Here is a 15,876-nt window from a genome sequence, read left to right on the forward strand (position 1 = left end):
CCACCCTCCTCAGGCTCCACCCGCAAATCGCCAGGTATTTTCCAACCATAGAGCTTGAGGCAAGTGCTAGACTTTGCCTCTATGCAGTGATGTCATTGGAGGTGATGCCAGAAGTGAGATAACTGGTGATGTCACTTGTGTGGGGTGTTCCAAGTTAGTGTCTTACCAGTGGCTAAATTCAATTCATGGTGTATTTACAGAATCACAAAAACCTACCATAGCCAGTCTGTGACACTAGTTCAGCTGCTCCTCCGATAGGCTTCACAAGAACTCCCATGATTCCTTTTCCTACACCAGAGATAACACCTTTGGCCTTGTGCCCAGCTGAAGCCTGGGCCTCTGAGGTTTTCTGGAAGTTCTGCATTGGCTGATCTACAATACCAGCAATCGCACCTGTAAAGAGAGTATCCAAGTATTACAGAAGCATTAAAAAAATCTAGAACAAGAGGAAAGATTAGCTTTGACATGGGGAGTTTTGTTTGGAGTGAAACCTGAATGGTATCAGCCCAATATAGCTATGCAGAATAACTCAAGTGAGAGGCCTTATCTTTTGCGTATCCTGTCTTGTGTTTCTTAGCCGTATAAATGTTTAAACTTTCTGCCTTCATAATGCAATTTCTTCTCTCAGGTGCTTGCTTGCTTAAGAAGGTTTGTTGACTCGGTAGAATTGTGTGTTTTAGATTGGAACAAATGTCTGCTAGCAGAGAGAGGCTTTGGCTGTTATGAAAATGCGATTTTGTATGTAAGCCTAAGATTGATTTCATAAGAAAAAAAAAGTCTGCATTTCATATATCATTTTAATATCCCCTTCCATTGCCAGAAATGCTCATAAACTAATGCGACCTCTGATATATTACTTAGCTTAGCAGAATTAGGCTTTGGAACTTTTTGTTACTGTCTTTGTGAACACAGCCATATTTTACTTTAATGCGCAAGGGTCAAACTTTTACAAGTGCCTTAATGACCCCTCCGGCTTTTAGTATCAACACAGGACTGCAGTTTAAATCTTCCTAAATGTAAACAGGTATGTAAGGTGGGATCTCTCTTTGATCTTAAGTTTACTCAAGCCACTTACCACAGACATGTCTCTAGTTGTTGTAACTTTGATGAATAAGCTATTTGGAACACACTAAAAGGACAATGATTGAACAAAATGACAAGGTGTTACATGACAGCAATTGGAATCTGAATGGCCTGGGCTCAAGGTTGTTATTCAGTGCAGAGGAAACCACTGAGTAAAGTCTGCCTACTGCACCAATTTGCAGGGTCTTTACACAAACATTGAGATCAAATAGCTTTTCTGGAAGGGACATTTATTTGGTCCTGACCTAAGCGGATAAGGAAAAAATGGGGCAATGGAAGGGGAGCAGTTTAGCGCGCGTGCATGTACGCACGCACACACACGCTCACTACAAGGTAATTTTGATTTCAGCTTTTAAATGATACAACATAGTGATTGTTGAGAGATGTTGGCTGTCCCTGAACTTAATGAACAATATTTTGGGAGACAGGTTTAAAAAACAAACAACTCAGCCATGAAGCTCATGAGGTAGTCTTGGGCATGCTTAATAACCTCTTTAACATTTGTGACTATAAAATAAAACTAGAGTTACATTAGATTAGTAACCCACTCCACAGCCCTTGACACAGAGTGGGAAACATATGCCAGTAGCATATTGGTGACGACAATACGAAAATATTCCCTTAGTTGGTCCAGTTTTCAAATGAAAGCTGTTGGCCTGTAAACAAATAAAAGAACCATAGATGCATGAACTGCAGCAGTATTCTTGCGAAATTCTAACAGTGGTGGAATGACACAATTGATATTTTTTCCCATCCTTAACTCTACAGAGAAAATTTCTTCTTCAACAGTCATCTTTTAGAATGTTGCATATTTTCTTATTTAGCTGTCATGCCTGTACAGAAAACTGTGTACACCATGTATGTGAACATACATACATATTTTGAAGCACGAATGAGTAGCAAAATGGACACATGCATCCATCATACATGAAACATATTATGAAATTTGAAACTAACTCCCCATATCTGCTTTTACCCCTCACCGTTAACATGCCAGCTCAACATTTGCCTCACAACATTTGCCCAGAACAGCTACTGGAAGAGGAATACTGGCAGAAATGCTACTGCCAAGGGATTTTCTCCTCAGATACACCCTGGCTGCTGAGACTCATAAATGTTCTAGCACCATCAGACAGGGCCACAAAGAGTTAATCCCCAGATGGTGGCAGTTCTACCCAAGAATAGAGGGCCCAAAGGGATGGTGTATAGTGCATAAAGAAGTCCTGCACTTCTTTTCATAACTTTCAGAGCGTTCAGGTCTCTGAGGTAAACATTCATGTGGAACACTGAAGAGAAGAACAAAAGCAATTGTGGGAATTAGTTTCAGGCTAAAGGTTGAACATACGTTCCCTGAATCTCTCCAGAAGGCACCCTGAAAACAAGGTGCGCTGTAGAGTAAGATAAGAGTCTGACAGAGCTTCATAATATGACTTCAGTCATTATTTTGTGTGTGGGAGGTTATTTTCTTTGAAATTGTGCCTCTACTGCAATTAACCATTCCTACTATCTGCCAGTTTTACACTGACCAGCAAATCAACTCCTGTATTGTCGAAAGCTTTCACGGCTGCATTCACTAGGATGCTGTGGGTTTTCCAGGTTGTATGGCCATGTTCCAGTAGTATTTTCTCCTGACGTTTCGCCTGCATCTGTGGCTGGCATTCGATGCAGCCAGATGCAGGCAAAACATCAGGGGAAACAGATGCAGGCAAATCATCAGGAGAAAATACTACTGGAACATGGCCATACAATCCAGAAAACCCACAGCATCCTAAATCAACTCTTTGCAAAACAAAACATCGTCTTTCCGTTGGCTTTGCTACCACAGCAGTCCATCTGAAGACCCAAACAGCCCATTCTATGCTCTTTCTTGTTGGCAAAATTACGTTACTCTGCGGTCATCTTTCACCCTATCAACCACAGAGACAGCACAGACTTTATTACCTTATTAAATACATTGAAACATTCATAATGCTTGAACCAGGACATTCTTTCTGCAAAACACTCAAATGATGTTATTGTGTACTAATAAATGCCTTCTGCTGACTCCAGGCTCTTCTTTTCTATTAGCCTGCAGGGAAAATGCTGGAGAAGTCTCATGTGACTGACACGGGGATACGGGGCCATATATATTTTTATAGGATGCCTCCACTTAGCTAGCAGTTCATTGTGTTATGATGCGCTGTCCCCTTCCCAAAGTACAACCACACACTGTTACCACATGGAGAGAGAATGGCTGCCTGGTTATAGGCTAAAGGATTTCTTCCTTCAAAGGTCTGTGCCACACAGCCTGCTTTGACGATGACCTTAAGAAACTGCAGTATTGGTCTACTATTAACAAGGGGCAAGGGGGAGGGAAAAATTCAACTCAAGCTATGTGTGTGCTACACACAGACTTTTAAAAACATTGGATTGGATCTCATGGATCCCTTCCATTGGGAAAGGTGCTTCCCAATGATGTGGATTTTAAGTATAGGTTCTTTCCTAAAGGGATCCCAAGGAATGTAGGGTTCTGAGAAGGGATTGTGGGTGAATGCCATGTAGTGACCCCTAGCCCTTTTATCAAACTACAATCCCTGGGGCTCTATGCTGGAGCCACGTAGAATACATTTAAGGTCACACCAATCCATTGGATATATTCCCCCCTACCAAAATTTTCTGCAAAAAAAAATCTCCCTGAAATTTGTCCAACCTGTTCTGCGGAAGCTGAAAAGGGGTAAAGAATAGTAACAGACATTCCCTCTTCCTTCCCAGATCATAGGATGAGACATATTTTCAAACAAGATCCAGATGTTCTATTTTCTTCAGGTCAAGCAACCTCAGGAAACATATCAGGGCACAGATCCTGAATTCTCCCTGAGCCCCCAGAAGCTTTTCTTGCTCATGTCTTGCTTTCTAACTTCATGTCAAGCCTGGGAATGAATAAGCCTCGAATATTTTAGATTCTGCTGTTCTGGTTCTTTTGCTTACAGTTTTCACTTTTATTGTCACTAGGTTTAGTGCTGATCTTATTCCATAGAACATTTGAATTCTTAAAATTCTGTCAGATACCTTGGCTCTGTTTTACATACTAGGACTGGGCTCCCCAACGTGGTACCTGTGGGTGCCAGGGTACCTGCCAAGACCTTTTCTGGTGCCCACCAAGTGCTTTTAAGAAATGGGTGGGGCCAGTAAGACCTTTGCCCATCAAGGTTCCTCATGGACTGCTGGAGATTTGACTGCAGATTTTTTAAAATGTTGCTTTGCTGGCAGCTGCCACCACAGCACAAGGACCTACACAAGGATCTACACCACCACCTCCCGTGGCAGCCATTTCATTGCCACGCCCACCATGTTATGTCAGAATTCCAAATGTGTCCACAGGTTCAAAAAAGTTGGGGATCTTTATACTAGAAGAAGCAACAGAAGAATGCTCCAAAACCAATGAAACAAATATCGACAGGCAAACGAGTCTTCTGTCATTTATCTCAACTGTCCAGACATTATCTTGATTTGCCACAAAGACTCCAGAGCCTGCTTTGGGTACCTTACTGTACACTTTGGTTCCCAGCAAAAAAAATGCTAGGCAGGGACCCGGGGATTTTTCCTGACTGACCCCTTTTGAGCGAGCTTCTTTGTGACATCAAAGAAGGGAAGTGAATGGCAGCTAGATGGCCAGTGACAAATCAGCATGTTTAAAGTCACTGCGACGTTAGAGTGCATTGGCCATAGGGAGAGGCAGAGAATCTGGTGCAGATACGGCAAGATGCACGGGGAGGTTTCACAGCCTCTTGTACCACTGGCCAATTGTTTATTTAACTTCATAAGTATGCAGGGTTTGTGCTAGAAGGAGATGCTCCAATGGTTTTTATACCATCATATGTTAATAAAGCTTGGTGCATACAATGAACTGTAACTGCCAAGCCATTCCCTCGTAATATACAAGTTGGGCACTTGCTCATTCACATTACAGTGAAGCTGCAGATATTTATTTAGGTGGTTAATTTTTCCCCCTATGATTCAGAACAGTGGGCATTATTTCAGCAAAAAAGAATTTGTAAACAGAACCAGAAGACAGGGGGATAAGTTCCTCATTCTGTTTAAGTAAAACAGTGCAGGCAACTGCAGTCTAAGCCAACTTGTAAACGAATGTTCTTCTGAGTCTTGAGGAAAGGCAGCAACTAAGAACAAGAAGCAATCTGGTATGCTTACACAGCGTAGCAATAACTTCAGATTCCCAGTACAACGTCTGACCTCGTGAAGAACGGAGGAGGCTCCAGTGTTCTATTTCATGTCACTTCCACAAGCCAAAGTCGAGAGTGTTCAAATAATAAGATGCTTTGAGGAGATCTCAAGAGCAAGATAAATTAAGCAGCTCTAACATGGGCTAGTGCTAAAATGATAAGAGCTTGGCCCTGCTCACACCGTGCAAAAAAGCCGGTTCAAAAGAACGCTCTGGAACTGTGGGATGCATTCTGCTAGCACAAATGGGGTTTGCATTAATGTATACATAATTCCTCCCTTGTGCTCCCTGTTATTGTTGATTAAATTGAAAGCTGTGCTGTTTTAAGCAGTGATCAGAATCATTTCAGACAATCTTTATAATTGCCTACACGTCCAGTCAACCACTTAACTGAGCAAAGAATGCGCTCTTATTGTACTGCTCCCATTCATTTCAGCAAGGCTGGACAGAACTTCCCAGAATATGGCGCTCTTTAGGTACTAGGGGACATCATAACTTGTGGCCATGGATATATCCGCACCTTCTTCTAGGCTAGGGTGTCTGCTGCCCAGTATATGGGCATTTTCCAAGGGACAGCACACCAAGTTATGCCATGCCATGAAACATCTCCTCAAACAAATGACCCAGTTTCTAATGCCATCAATTCATTACAGGGTGGAACTACACGTTAAAAGAAATTGTGGGCTGCTGCAGAGGATGAAATCCAAGTATTGAGTTTTCTTCCCATAATGCATGTCCTGCTATGTGTCCTTCCTCCAGTTCTGCTCCATATCTCTAGCTGGAAAAGAAGGAAAATGGACCATATGCGACTAGAGACAGGGAGAATTCCACACAGACTCCTCCTCTAGACAATACTCCTTTGCATCTATATCTCTTTTTCTGCCATTAGACTGAACTGTGTGCAACACTGAAAATTACCTGAAAAAAATTCAAACTCTCATCCCTTGTATATGTGTTTGTTGAGGCTTTTGAAATGCACTGGGTGTCGCACTGTCTCACAAGAAAACATTTTACTTAGCCAAACAAATCTGCATTATTTTGCCAGTTTAAGAAATAGGTGTATTTCCCCAAAACATGGCTTCTTGGGTAGCTTTGTCTGAAATCCTACCTTTCTTTCAGACATTCTTTCCATCTGGTTAATTTAAAAACTTGGTTGTTAAATATCAGTAGAGATTTTCTCTCCCAGCCAAACATCTTGACTGCTGCTTCAATATCATCACACAAGATCAGGACAGTGTGACTGTTTTTGCTATAGAATTGTTTTCAAACTGAAATTTGTACTGTTCTCAAGTAGGCTCAAAAACAGACCAGCCAAGCATCTCGGCTATCTATGATGTAAAAATAAATGTTGGAATGGCAGTGGCTTTGTAACTGTTTGATTAAGACTGGAAGCCCAAGTACAAAAATAATTTTTTACTCCTAGCTATATATGACAAGGAGATATAAGGGTATAATGACCACCAAAGTTTCCATTATTATTAACAAGGAACATTTTCACTCCTTCAAAATTGTTGCTATATATGCACTTTGCTTTTGTTTTTGTACTGTGTGTTGAGTTCTATTTACACTCGATGAATAGTGAATAATTACTGTGACAGAGAATGGAATATAATAGTGCTTTAAAATGTAATAATAGTGCTTTAAAAATTGGGATAATTTATTCTGTCAGGATTCAAATTGGCAATCAGTTGTTAATCTGGGCTCCTAAATATGTTGGGAGGGGACTCATTCCCCGCACACACCAGAAACTACAAGATGGAAGGAACTACAGCATAGGAGATGTACCGGGTAGTTGGCCCTGCAAGAAAATGACTGAACTATGGAAGCCCTATGAAAAAAACGCAACTGCCTCCTTTTCTGCTGATTTCTGTCTGGTCAGGGCCTGTTCTTTGGTCCAAGCCCATTTCTGTCAAGTCCGTTAAGAAGCCTGCTGGGATATGTGATTATTAGTAGATTAGGATACTAACCGAGAAGTGGCATTTGAAGAGAACTACTAGAACAGGACTATTAGAATAGGCACACACAGATAAATTATTTCAGTGATGGGTCTTTCACAGCCCTGAGCTTTTTCAAATCAGGATGGGATGATAGAACAGTGGGTTTGTAGTCACTTCTGTGTCCAGTGAGGACTCGCAGGAGTTCTATGCCTATGGAGCACTTGGCTAGTGGAAGGTTCCACCTGCTTCAGTACTTTAACCCCCTTCATCAGATGTCCTGAAATTCCATGTAAGGCCCCACCCCTCAGTTTGAGCCTACCACTGGTCTAAGGAAAAAGAACATTGCTGCTGTTCCCATTCCCAATTCCACTTGCCTGGTTGTGACACTTGGGTTTGCTCCCTGGAGTCCATTTCCTTAATATGGCAGTGGTTAAGCCTTGGATGATCATTTATTTGAAATAAGTTTCTAGACCCCAAGAATTTGGAATCGAAAACATCAACAACAAAATCCAAGTAGTGCAAAAACTCTGAGAACTTCATCCAAATAGAGTAACTAAAATAACAGCCTAAAAACAAGAAGGTGCATTTTGCAGCTACAAGAACCTGAGGCGTTTTTCAGATTTCCATGTCCACTTTTCCCCAAAACCCTTGAGGCAGCACCAACTAACCATTTCAGACATTCCTTACCTAAAAGGCTGATGCCCAGTCGAGAGAGGCCTTGCCTCAGTCCTTCTCCCAGATTCTCAGGGAGCTGCCTTCTCCACTCTTCCTGCCTGTTATAGTGCTCCTCATCCAGTGACAGCCTGTCCATGTTCCGAGCAAGGCTGGTAGCGAGGTTGGTAATTGATGTCAGAGTGCCTAGATACAAATAGGTTGGGAATGCACAGCAAGACTTTGAGTGATCCAGCTTCTCTGAAACACTACATTGTAATAATTCATCTGCTCAAGTTAGTCCTGTGAAACAGGAACAGTTCAAGGCTCAGCAGTATGTTCAGTATGGCTTTTATACAGCCATTCAGCCTCATGTCTTACAAAAGAGTCAGTGGTATAAGTAGTTAAGAGTGTCAGACTAGGATCTTGAAGGCCCTGGTTGGAATCCCCAATCTCTGACAAGGAAATGGGTGACTCTGGGCCTGTCACACATACTCAGCCTGACCTACGGCACAGGGTTGTTGTGAGGACAAAATGGAAGAGAGGATAACTGCATAAGCCACTTTGGTCCCCCACCAAACTTTCATTTGCCCAGCATTTGACATCAAATGGACAGACGTGCCAATTGCAGAGAAGGGCAAATGCTACTTTACAAAATATGTCAGAACTGAGACCTCTTTCTCTGCAGTAAAAGGCTGGTTAAGTGTTAGTTTCTCCCGTTTGGACATTTTGCACCTTGCAGTGGGACTCTGAAGCCACAAGATGGCACTGTGAATGTATCTATGTCTGGAAAATCCAGATGTACGCTTGCTCTAAAAACATGTTCAGAAATACTTGAAAAAGTACCTACGTTTTAATAAAGGTTACATATAATGAGACAACATGGTACAGGCTTGCTGAGGCACAAAACAGGTACTAAAGTCTCCATTTGATTACTGCATGAAAAAAGTGAGCATGCAAAACAGCTTAAATCTCCAGAGTACCTCTGTTGTTCCAGCTAAAGAAATCTCCTGTTTTTAAACACAGAGAGTAAGCTGAAATGTGTTACCTTCCCAGTATTTCATTGAAAGGTAACAAGTTGGGACATATTTGAGGGCAGCAAGTTGACAAACGTTTTAGTGTCTTCTTTAAGAAACTGTGACATGTGGACAGCAGGATAAGTAGCGGAATAAAACATCTACCTTTGGAAATATGTTTTACGAAGGATGTGGTTCCTCGGGAGACGCCACTCACAAAGGCTCCTGGCCCACGAGTTAGTCCTTCGTATGGGAGCCTGAAGAAATCGGCTATCCCGTTTCCTATGCTCCTTACCAAGCTGGCAGGGCTTCCAAGGATTTCCAGAGATCCTACAACCCATCCTATAGAAGAAAAGGGGGGGGTATGTTATTTAAAAAGAACAGAAACCACAATTGCAGAAAAGAAATAGAAGAAAAACCATCCACTCCCCCCTCCCAAGTTTTACACTAAAATTTATCACCTCATGAACTTCCTTTGAGAAAAACACGGGAAACAGCTCATCCACTACGGACTGAGCCACTGCAATCTTTCATGCTTTCTAAATCAAAGAAATCCCGTTGGCAAAAACACAAAATAACTTTAAAATGACTTCCTTCCATGAGCCTCCCGTATTTCTGCTAAAACTGTGTGTGGAGAGATGGATGCTGCATGGAGATGGCTGGGAGTCGCAGGAGCGGAGGCCGAGAGTCTGATTTTTTTGCTTTGGAGGCTTTACATCTTGCAAAGCAACTTTGTTATTTCACGTCCTCATGGCGAAAGAATCGTGACAGCTAGTTTACAGTGATACAGTGTGCAGCCATGGGGGAGTGTGAAGGTCAACTGCTTGATGGGGTGTTGGGAAAGAGGATGCAGGTTTTTGACAAGTGCATAAGGAATTATTTTAATCCATCCCAACAGCTCTGGGCTGATCGCTTTCTTGTAGCGTCTAGTTATAGCCAGATAAATGGCTTCTGCTCAGCGTGGCTGCGTAAACAGTAATGGCATTTGCAAGATGATTAATACTCGGAGGGGAGGATTCCTTATGAGTATCCCCCTAAGAGAAGGAGGGTGGAGGAGTCCTTGGATTTAGTTTTCTACATTAATTTATGGTTGCCGGCAGATAGCCTGCATGTCCAAGTACAGTTGCCCTTTTACTTGTTACAGGCAGGGTTTTAAAAAACAACAACAAAGAATGTATTATCATTACAACATAACACAATGATCAGTTAATTCGACATCTGTACATCTGTTGCAAGCTGATTTGGAAGTGTTACTAGTGTTACTAGTGTTACTAACAGGACCATAGGGTTGTATCAGTTGCAGCACAACCTATAGGAAGGCTACCTGGAAAGGACCCACCCTCCTGGGCCAAAGGAGGTCTAAGCAATGGATTACAGCAGGTGCAGGCACCACGTAATGGAGCCTACCTCTGAAACAAATCACAATATGGCAAAGATTTCTACCAATATTGACTCGTGAGCTGAACCTGGCTGTGTGGGAAATCCAGAAGGAACTTGGTATTACTGGTTAACACAGTGGCGTAACTAGGCAAACTGGAGCCCTGGGCAAAACCTGAGTTTGATGCCCCCCCCAGGTGCATGCCCGGTGCAACACGCACCCCCCCGTCCCCCTTGTAGCTACGCCCAGTGGCGTATCTAGGCAAACTGGACTTTGGTGCCCCCCGCATGGGCAGCCGTCCTCCCCCACCATGACCAAGCAATGATTTTTAACACCAGGTCGTTTCAAAGTCACCATCATATTATAGAACATGCCCCAACTCACAAATCTGAATACAGCAATAGGCCATGCCACACAGCAGAAACAATTTTGTTTGAAAAGGTTTTCAAAATGCTTTCAAAATGTTTTATTACTGCTATGAAAACATTTTATGGTGTTGTATCCAGTCCCCCCAATTGGGGGAAACAGCATCACTTTCAATGTTATTTAAACTGGGAACCCCAGATTCTCCCTTTAAGGTGGATTTAAAAGGAGAATCTGGGCTCCCTAGTTTAAACAAGTGATGCTGAAATCCACCCCCAAAAGCATCATTTTCAATGGTGTTTAAGCTAGGGAGCCCAGATTCTCCTTTTAAATCCACTTTAAAGGGAGAATCTGGGGTTCCCAGTTTAAACAACATTGAAAGTGATGCTATTTTGGGGTTGATTCTCCCCCACCCTGAAACAGCATCACTTTCAATGTTTAAACCAGGGACCTCAGATTCTCCCTTTAAATCCATGCCAAAGGGGGGATTTAAAAGGAAAATCTGGGGGGTGCCTGCTGTCAGGGGTGCAATTGTTAAGCTAGCAGCACCAAACTTTCAGGGTATTTTTAGGAGACTCTCCTAATGATACCACCCAGATTTGGTGAAGTTTGGTTCAGGGGGTCCAAAGTTATGGACCCTCAAAGGTGTAGCCCCATCTTCTATTACTCCCATTGGAAACAAAGGGGGATGGGGCACCACTTTTGGGAGTCCATAACTTTGGACTCCCTGAAGCAAACTTCACCAAACCTGGGTAATAGCATTAGGAGAGTCTCCTAAAGATACCCTGAAATGTTGGTGCTGCTAGCCTAAAAACTGTGTTCTCTGCAGTCCAAAAACGGAAAACCCACTAAAATACCCCAAACCCCCACAAACGAACCCTGCATTTTTGGCACCTGCCACAAGGGGGCGCCCTGGGCAACTGCCCACTTTGCCCAATGGGCCTTACGCCCCTTGGCTAACATATAAGAGGACAGCTGTAAGTCATTTCCACCGGGTCTTTGGCTGAGGCAACTACAGTTTTTCTTTTCCACCTTGCGGGTCTCCCAATCTGCCTCACTTCTCTTCCCCCGTTCCAACTGTTTAAATTGCTTATGTTGGGGTGGGAGAAGGCATTTTTAGGCTATTTGGGGCCTGGGAATGGCACCTAAAATAAATTAATTGTTGCCATCATCTTTAGGATTTGTATTGGTACTGAAGTTGTAGTTTTAATGTTTTCAGTATTTACGCTTGCTATATTTTACATGGAATTTTGTGTTTTGTATAATTATGTATGTGAGCTGCCCTGAGCCCAGTTTCGACTGGGAAAGGGCGGGATAGCAAGCCTAATAAAATAACATACAATTTTCCACACTATTGATCCTCACAGGAGTTGCTCTTACAAGCAAAAACCACAGAAGGAAGAACAACAGAAACTATTGTGGTTCCTTAAAGGTTAATGAATAGATTGTGGCATAAGGCTCCATGGGCCACAGCGACTTCATTGGGTTCATCAGTGAGACACTGTTTATTTCATCCTGCAGCACTCTTTTTTAACCTGGCTGTCGTTAGCTCTTAATATGCCAGCAGCAATAGCAGGTATCTGAGGCGTGTGGATCCTGTTCTCATGCTGTTTTCATGACCCTATGTGAAAGAAGTCCCTATTGTGTGGAATAAAACCAGATGGGTCTTTCCCATATGCTTATATAGTGAACAAGGATGAGAATGGCATATAGTACATCAGTGTAGAATAAGAGTGTTTGAAGCAAAAAACAATGCTTAGTAGTGGGTGATCAAAGAATTCGTCCTCCACATTGTGCCATACATGTTCCTGGGCAAGCAAAGGTGCGGCAGAGTCACCTTCGCTATGCACATGTATGGAATACAGAGAGGGTATCTAATAGTTTGCTCACTATTGATCTTGTATGGGAATGAATCCGTAAAACAAACACCCTTCTCAGATCAAAGAGCAATAAACATCTGTGTGCCAGTCTAGCACGAGGATTCCGTGAAGAAAGACAGATTGCTAATCATAAACGGCAGCCAAAAATAGATTGAACAAGAAAACAGTGTTCGGGGGCACAATTTGCTTCAAATGTACAGAGACATACTGAATAATTTCAGGGAAAACTCCCTTTGTGAGTTTGTATTATGAATTAGTTGTTTTGCTTCTACGTAGTGCATGCTACGATAGCAAGGAACAGCAGCAAAAACAACAAAAACACAGGTTGTGGTGGGTTTTCCAGGCTGTGTGGCCGATCTTGATCTACCAGACCACGGCCACACAGCCCGAAAAACCCACCACAACCAGTTGAATCTGGCCATAAAAGCCTTCGACAGCACAACAAAAATACTCTTTCTCTGCTTTTTGCAAGCTTGAGAACATCCTACCAATGGCAACTGTTGCTCCCTTTTTTTGGCTCTTTCAGTTCCACCGGTGTAGTCAACTCCTCCTGACTCATTTTATCCTCACTCTGTTGAGCAATTTTGAGCGTGACATCAACTAATTTCCTCTTCTTGATGCAGTCTCCCGTGCTACAAACTGTTCTGGGGGGTCCCCAGGTTCTTAAAGGGCATACGGAGTTGGGTGGCAGGTGAAGAAACATGTTGTAGAAAATGCTTCCATGGTTGTACTTTATTTGCCAAAGCCTTAGAGCCAACCCAGTATATTTCCTCACACACAAAAGTCACCCTGCAACACCAATAAGAGTGACACGCTAGGCTACTAGTGGTTGTTTTGGAATTGACCAAAACCAAAAGCTCATTTGCAGCGGCCCTGGTGGATGTGGTGAGCACACACTAACAATTTGATTTTTGATGATGATACACTTCTGCATCCCAAAGCATCCTGTGTCCCTGGGGGGTCATTGTGTAAATATAATCGGAACTGTGGAAAGCAGCCTCAGGCTTCTAATACTTGGCCACTTGATCTCAGCACCGACAGAATTGTTATAAAACAAATCAACATACCTGCTCGGAATAATGCTCCTGCAGCGTAATGCATGGCCAATGCATGAATCAGCTGCCTGGCAGTTGTGAAAACGGGTCCGCGCTCAAAGACAGAGAAGGAGAGAGGTGTGTGATCTGAAGCAATATATAGCTTCAGCGAAGCGTGGATACTGACCAAGAGGCTAACCGGCTGAATTGCTAGCTTCCTTAATTTTACTGGATTGAGCAGAGCGTTCGCATGCTGCCTAACCCTCTCAGGCAGTATCTGGTTCACAGCGTTAGCTTTTGCGGAATGGCAAACTCCTCTGCTGTCTGGTAGGTACGTCTCAAATAAAGTCTTAATGTAATAAACAAATGTGTCTTCCACGTACAGTCGTGCTGGTTTCATTTCAAAGCTGAGGTCATTCACATGAAACAGCAAATTCTGCTCTTCCGACAAAGTCAAGCAGAGTTTGAGGAAGGCGTTCTTGCTGTACTCTTCCAAGTCTTTGCTGGATGCCACGAGGTTATGCACTTTAGTCCACTGTGCAGATTCATTTTTCTCTCCCTGGCAGAGCAGGACCGGAAAATGGAAATTGGATTTGTTGTAAAGCTGATTGTCCAGCTGCAAGTCTCTGCAAAAGATCTGGAGGGTATAAAATTGCTGAAGGTTGCTGGTGGTCTCCCCGTGAAATTCGTGGGACAAAGGCCTGAGGTAGCTGGCAACCGGAACCATGTGAAGGTAAATGTTGTCCAGCGTGAGCTGCACAAGTTCGGATGATGTTCTGGGATTTGTGATATCATCGTACACAGCAAGACTGAGCTGGCTGACGAACATTTGAAACACAAGGCTCTGCTCTTGAGCTCTGCAGAAGAGAAAATAGCAAGATTTCTCCCATTTCAACCAACCAAAGCAGCAAAAAGGGGCAAAAATGATAAAGTAATTCAATGAAAAAATCTCATCAATATGAATTAGATTTGGACATCGAAATCCCCACAACTGGTAAATTAAGTGTCATTATTGATAGACTGTACCAAATTCAATCTTTGTTGCCCATTTTTCACATCAGTTTATACTTGAACTTCACTCTTAATGTTTCATGCACAGTAGTTCTCTGTTATGCTTGTAATGTAGCATGAAGCTGAAGCAGACAACGGAAAATAGCCTCACAGATTGTCATATGTTATGTTTCTGGCTCTTTTGCTGGAGACAATATGGAGTTTTTCTATTATGCATCATTAATTTCACATTATGGAAGCAATATATTCCTCTATTAAATCATCATGACTATTTTAAACTGATGATGGGTTGCTTGCTTTATAACGTTAACTGTTCTTGGCCAAACTGAGCTAACAAGAGGGCTATTAAGCACCAAGAAATGCCAATTTCATGGGGATTAATATTTAATTATAGGGCATGGTGTCTCCCCCCGACCACATATCTGCTCATGCTGCGTTCTGGTCTCTTTGGAAAGCAGGCCCTTTGATAGCTATAACACGGGGAGATTACAGTCCGAGTTGAGTGATGCTTGCAGCAAAGATTTTGCAACTGTGGGGCACATGGACAGAGAATAAGGAAACGTCATAAAGATGATCGACTGTACAGTTTGTATGGAACCATTCTTCTGCCCTTTATCATGAGAACTCCCACAGACTTCAATGGGTGTTCTGTGTGAGGAAGGACCGCCAATCTGGTCAAATAAACTTTAAACTTGTGAGTCCTTTCTGAGTCTTGTTTATTATACCAGACATTTTGTGTTTATCCTAGGGTGACATGACCTTAGATGTTAGATTGTCATGTTTTACTGTGATATACCAAATGTTAACATGTGGTCTAAACATACGCCACACATACGCAGCTACACTAGACAAAACAAACAGTTATGCCAGATTTAATAAGTCACTTCACACCTAGAGGGATGAGCAACTGTTACGGGGCAGTTTTTGTTATGGCTTCCCATGCATTTTACCTGTTCGGGTTGATCTGATGTCCTGGTCTTCCTTCAGGGGCTAAAGTTATGACTATGGTTCCACACTGATGAGCAATATCCACGTAAACATATCCAAAGCCAGTTAAGAAGATGATCTGGAGAGAGAGAGAGAGAGAAAAATCCTACTTAGACATCTACAATGGCAATACCTTGATTCAGTAAAATTAATTCAGTAAAATTCACTTCAATGAAGCTAAAAACAGAGTTCTGTCTTAAGAATGAATCAACATGGAACCCCCGCCTAAAATATCCTATTGAAATGCTCTTTGATTGCCTAATCACAGATTATTATTGGCATTCCTATTTATATTAGTAGGATGTTCCCTGAACAAA

At 42.5% G+C, this 15,876-nt stretch overlaps 1 protein-coding gene across 5 annotated transcripts in view; it reads right to left on the reverse strand.

Moving 5' to 3' along the window:
* VPS13B (vacuolar protein sorting 13 homolog B) overlaps positions 1-15,876 on the reverse strand; it is a 382,095-nt gene that overhangs the window by 8,332 nt on the left and 357,887 nt on the right. For all 5 annotated transcript variants that reach the window (XM_048507301.1, XM_048507297.1, XM_048507302.1 and 2 more), the window contains exons 55-59: positions 15,523-15,638; positions 13,595-14,418; positions 9,072-9,248; positions 7,927-8,097; positions 217-393 (exon numbers count right to left, since the gene is read on the reverse strand). In XM_048507301.1, coding sequence (XP_048363258.1) covers positions 217-393; positions 7,927-8,097; positions 9,072-9,248; positions 13,595-14,418; positions 15,523-15,638 — 1,465 coding nt within the window. The remainder of the gene's footprint in view (positions 1-216; positions 394-7,926; positions 8,098-9,071; positions 9,249-13,594; positions 14,419-15,522; positions 15,639-15,876) is intronic.

This window comes from Sphaerodactylus townsendi, linkage group LG09 (assembly GCF_021028975.2).
Source record: "Sphaerodactylus townsendi isolate TG3544 linkage group LG09, MPM_Stown_v2.3, whole genome shotgun sequence".
In the NCBI taxonomy this organism is placed as follows: Eukaryota; Metazoa; Chordata; class Lepidosauria; order Squamata; family Sphaerodactylidae; genus Sphaerodactylus; species Sphaerodactylus townsendi.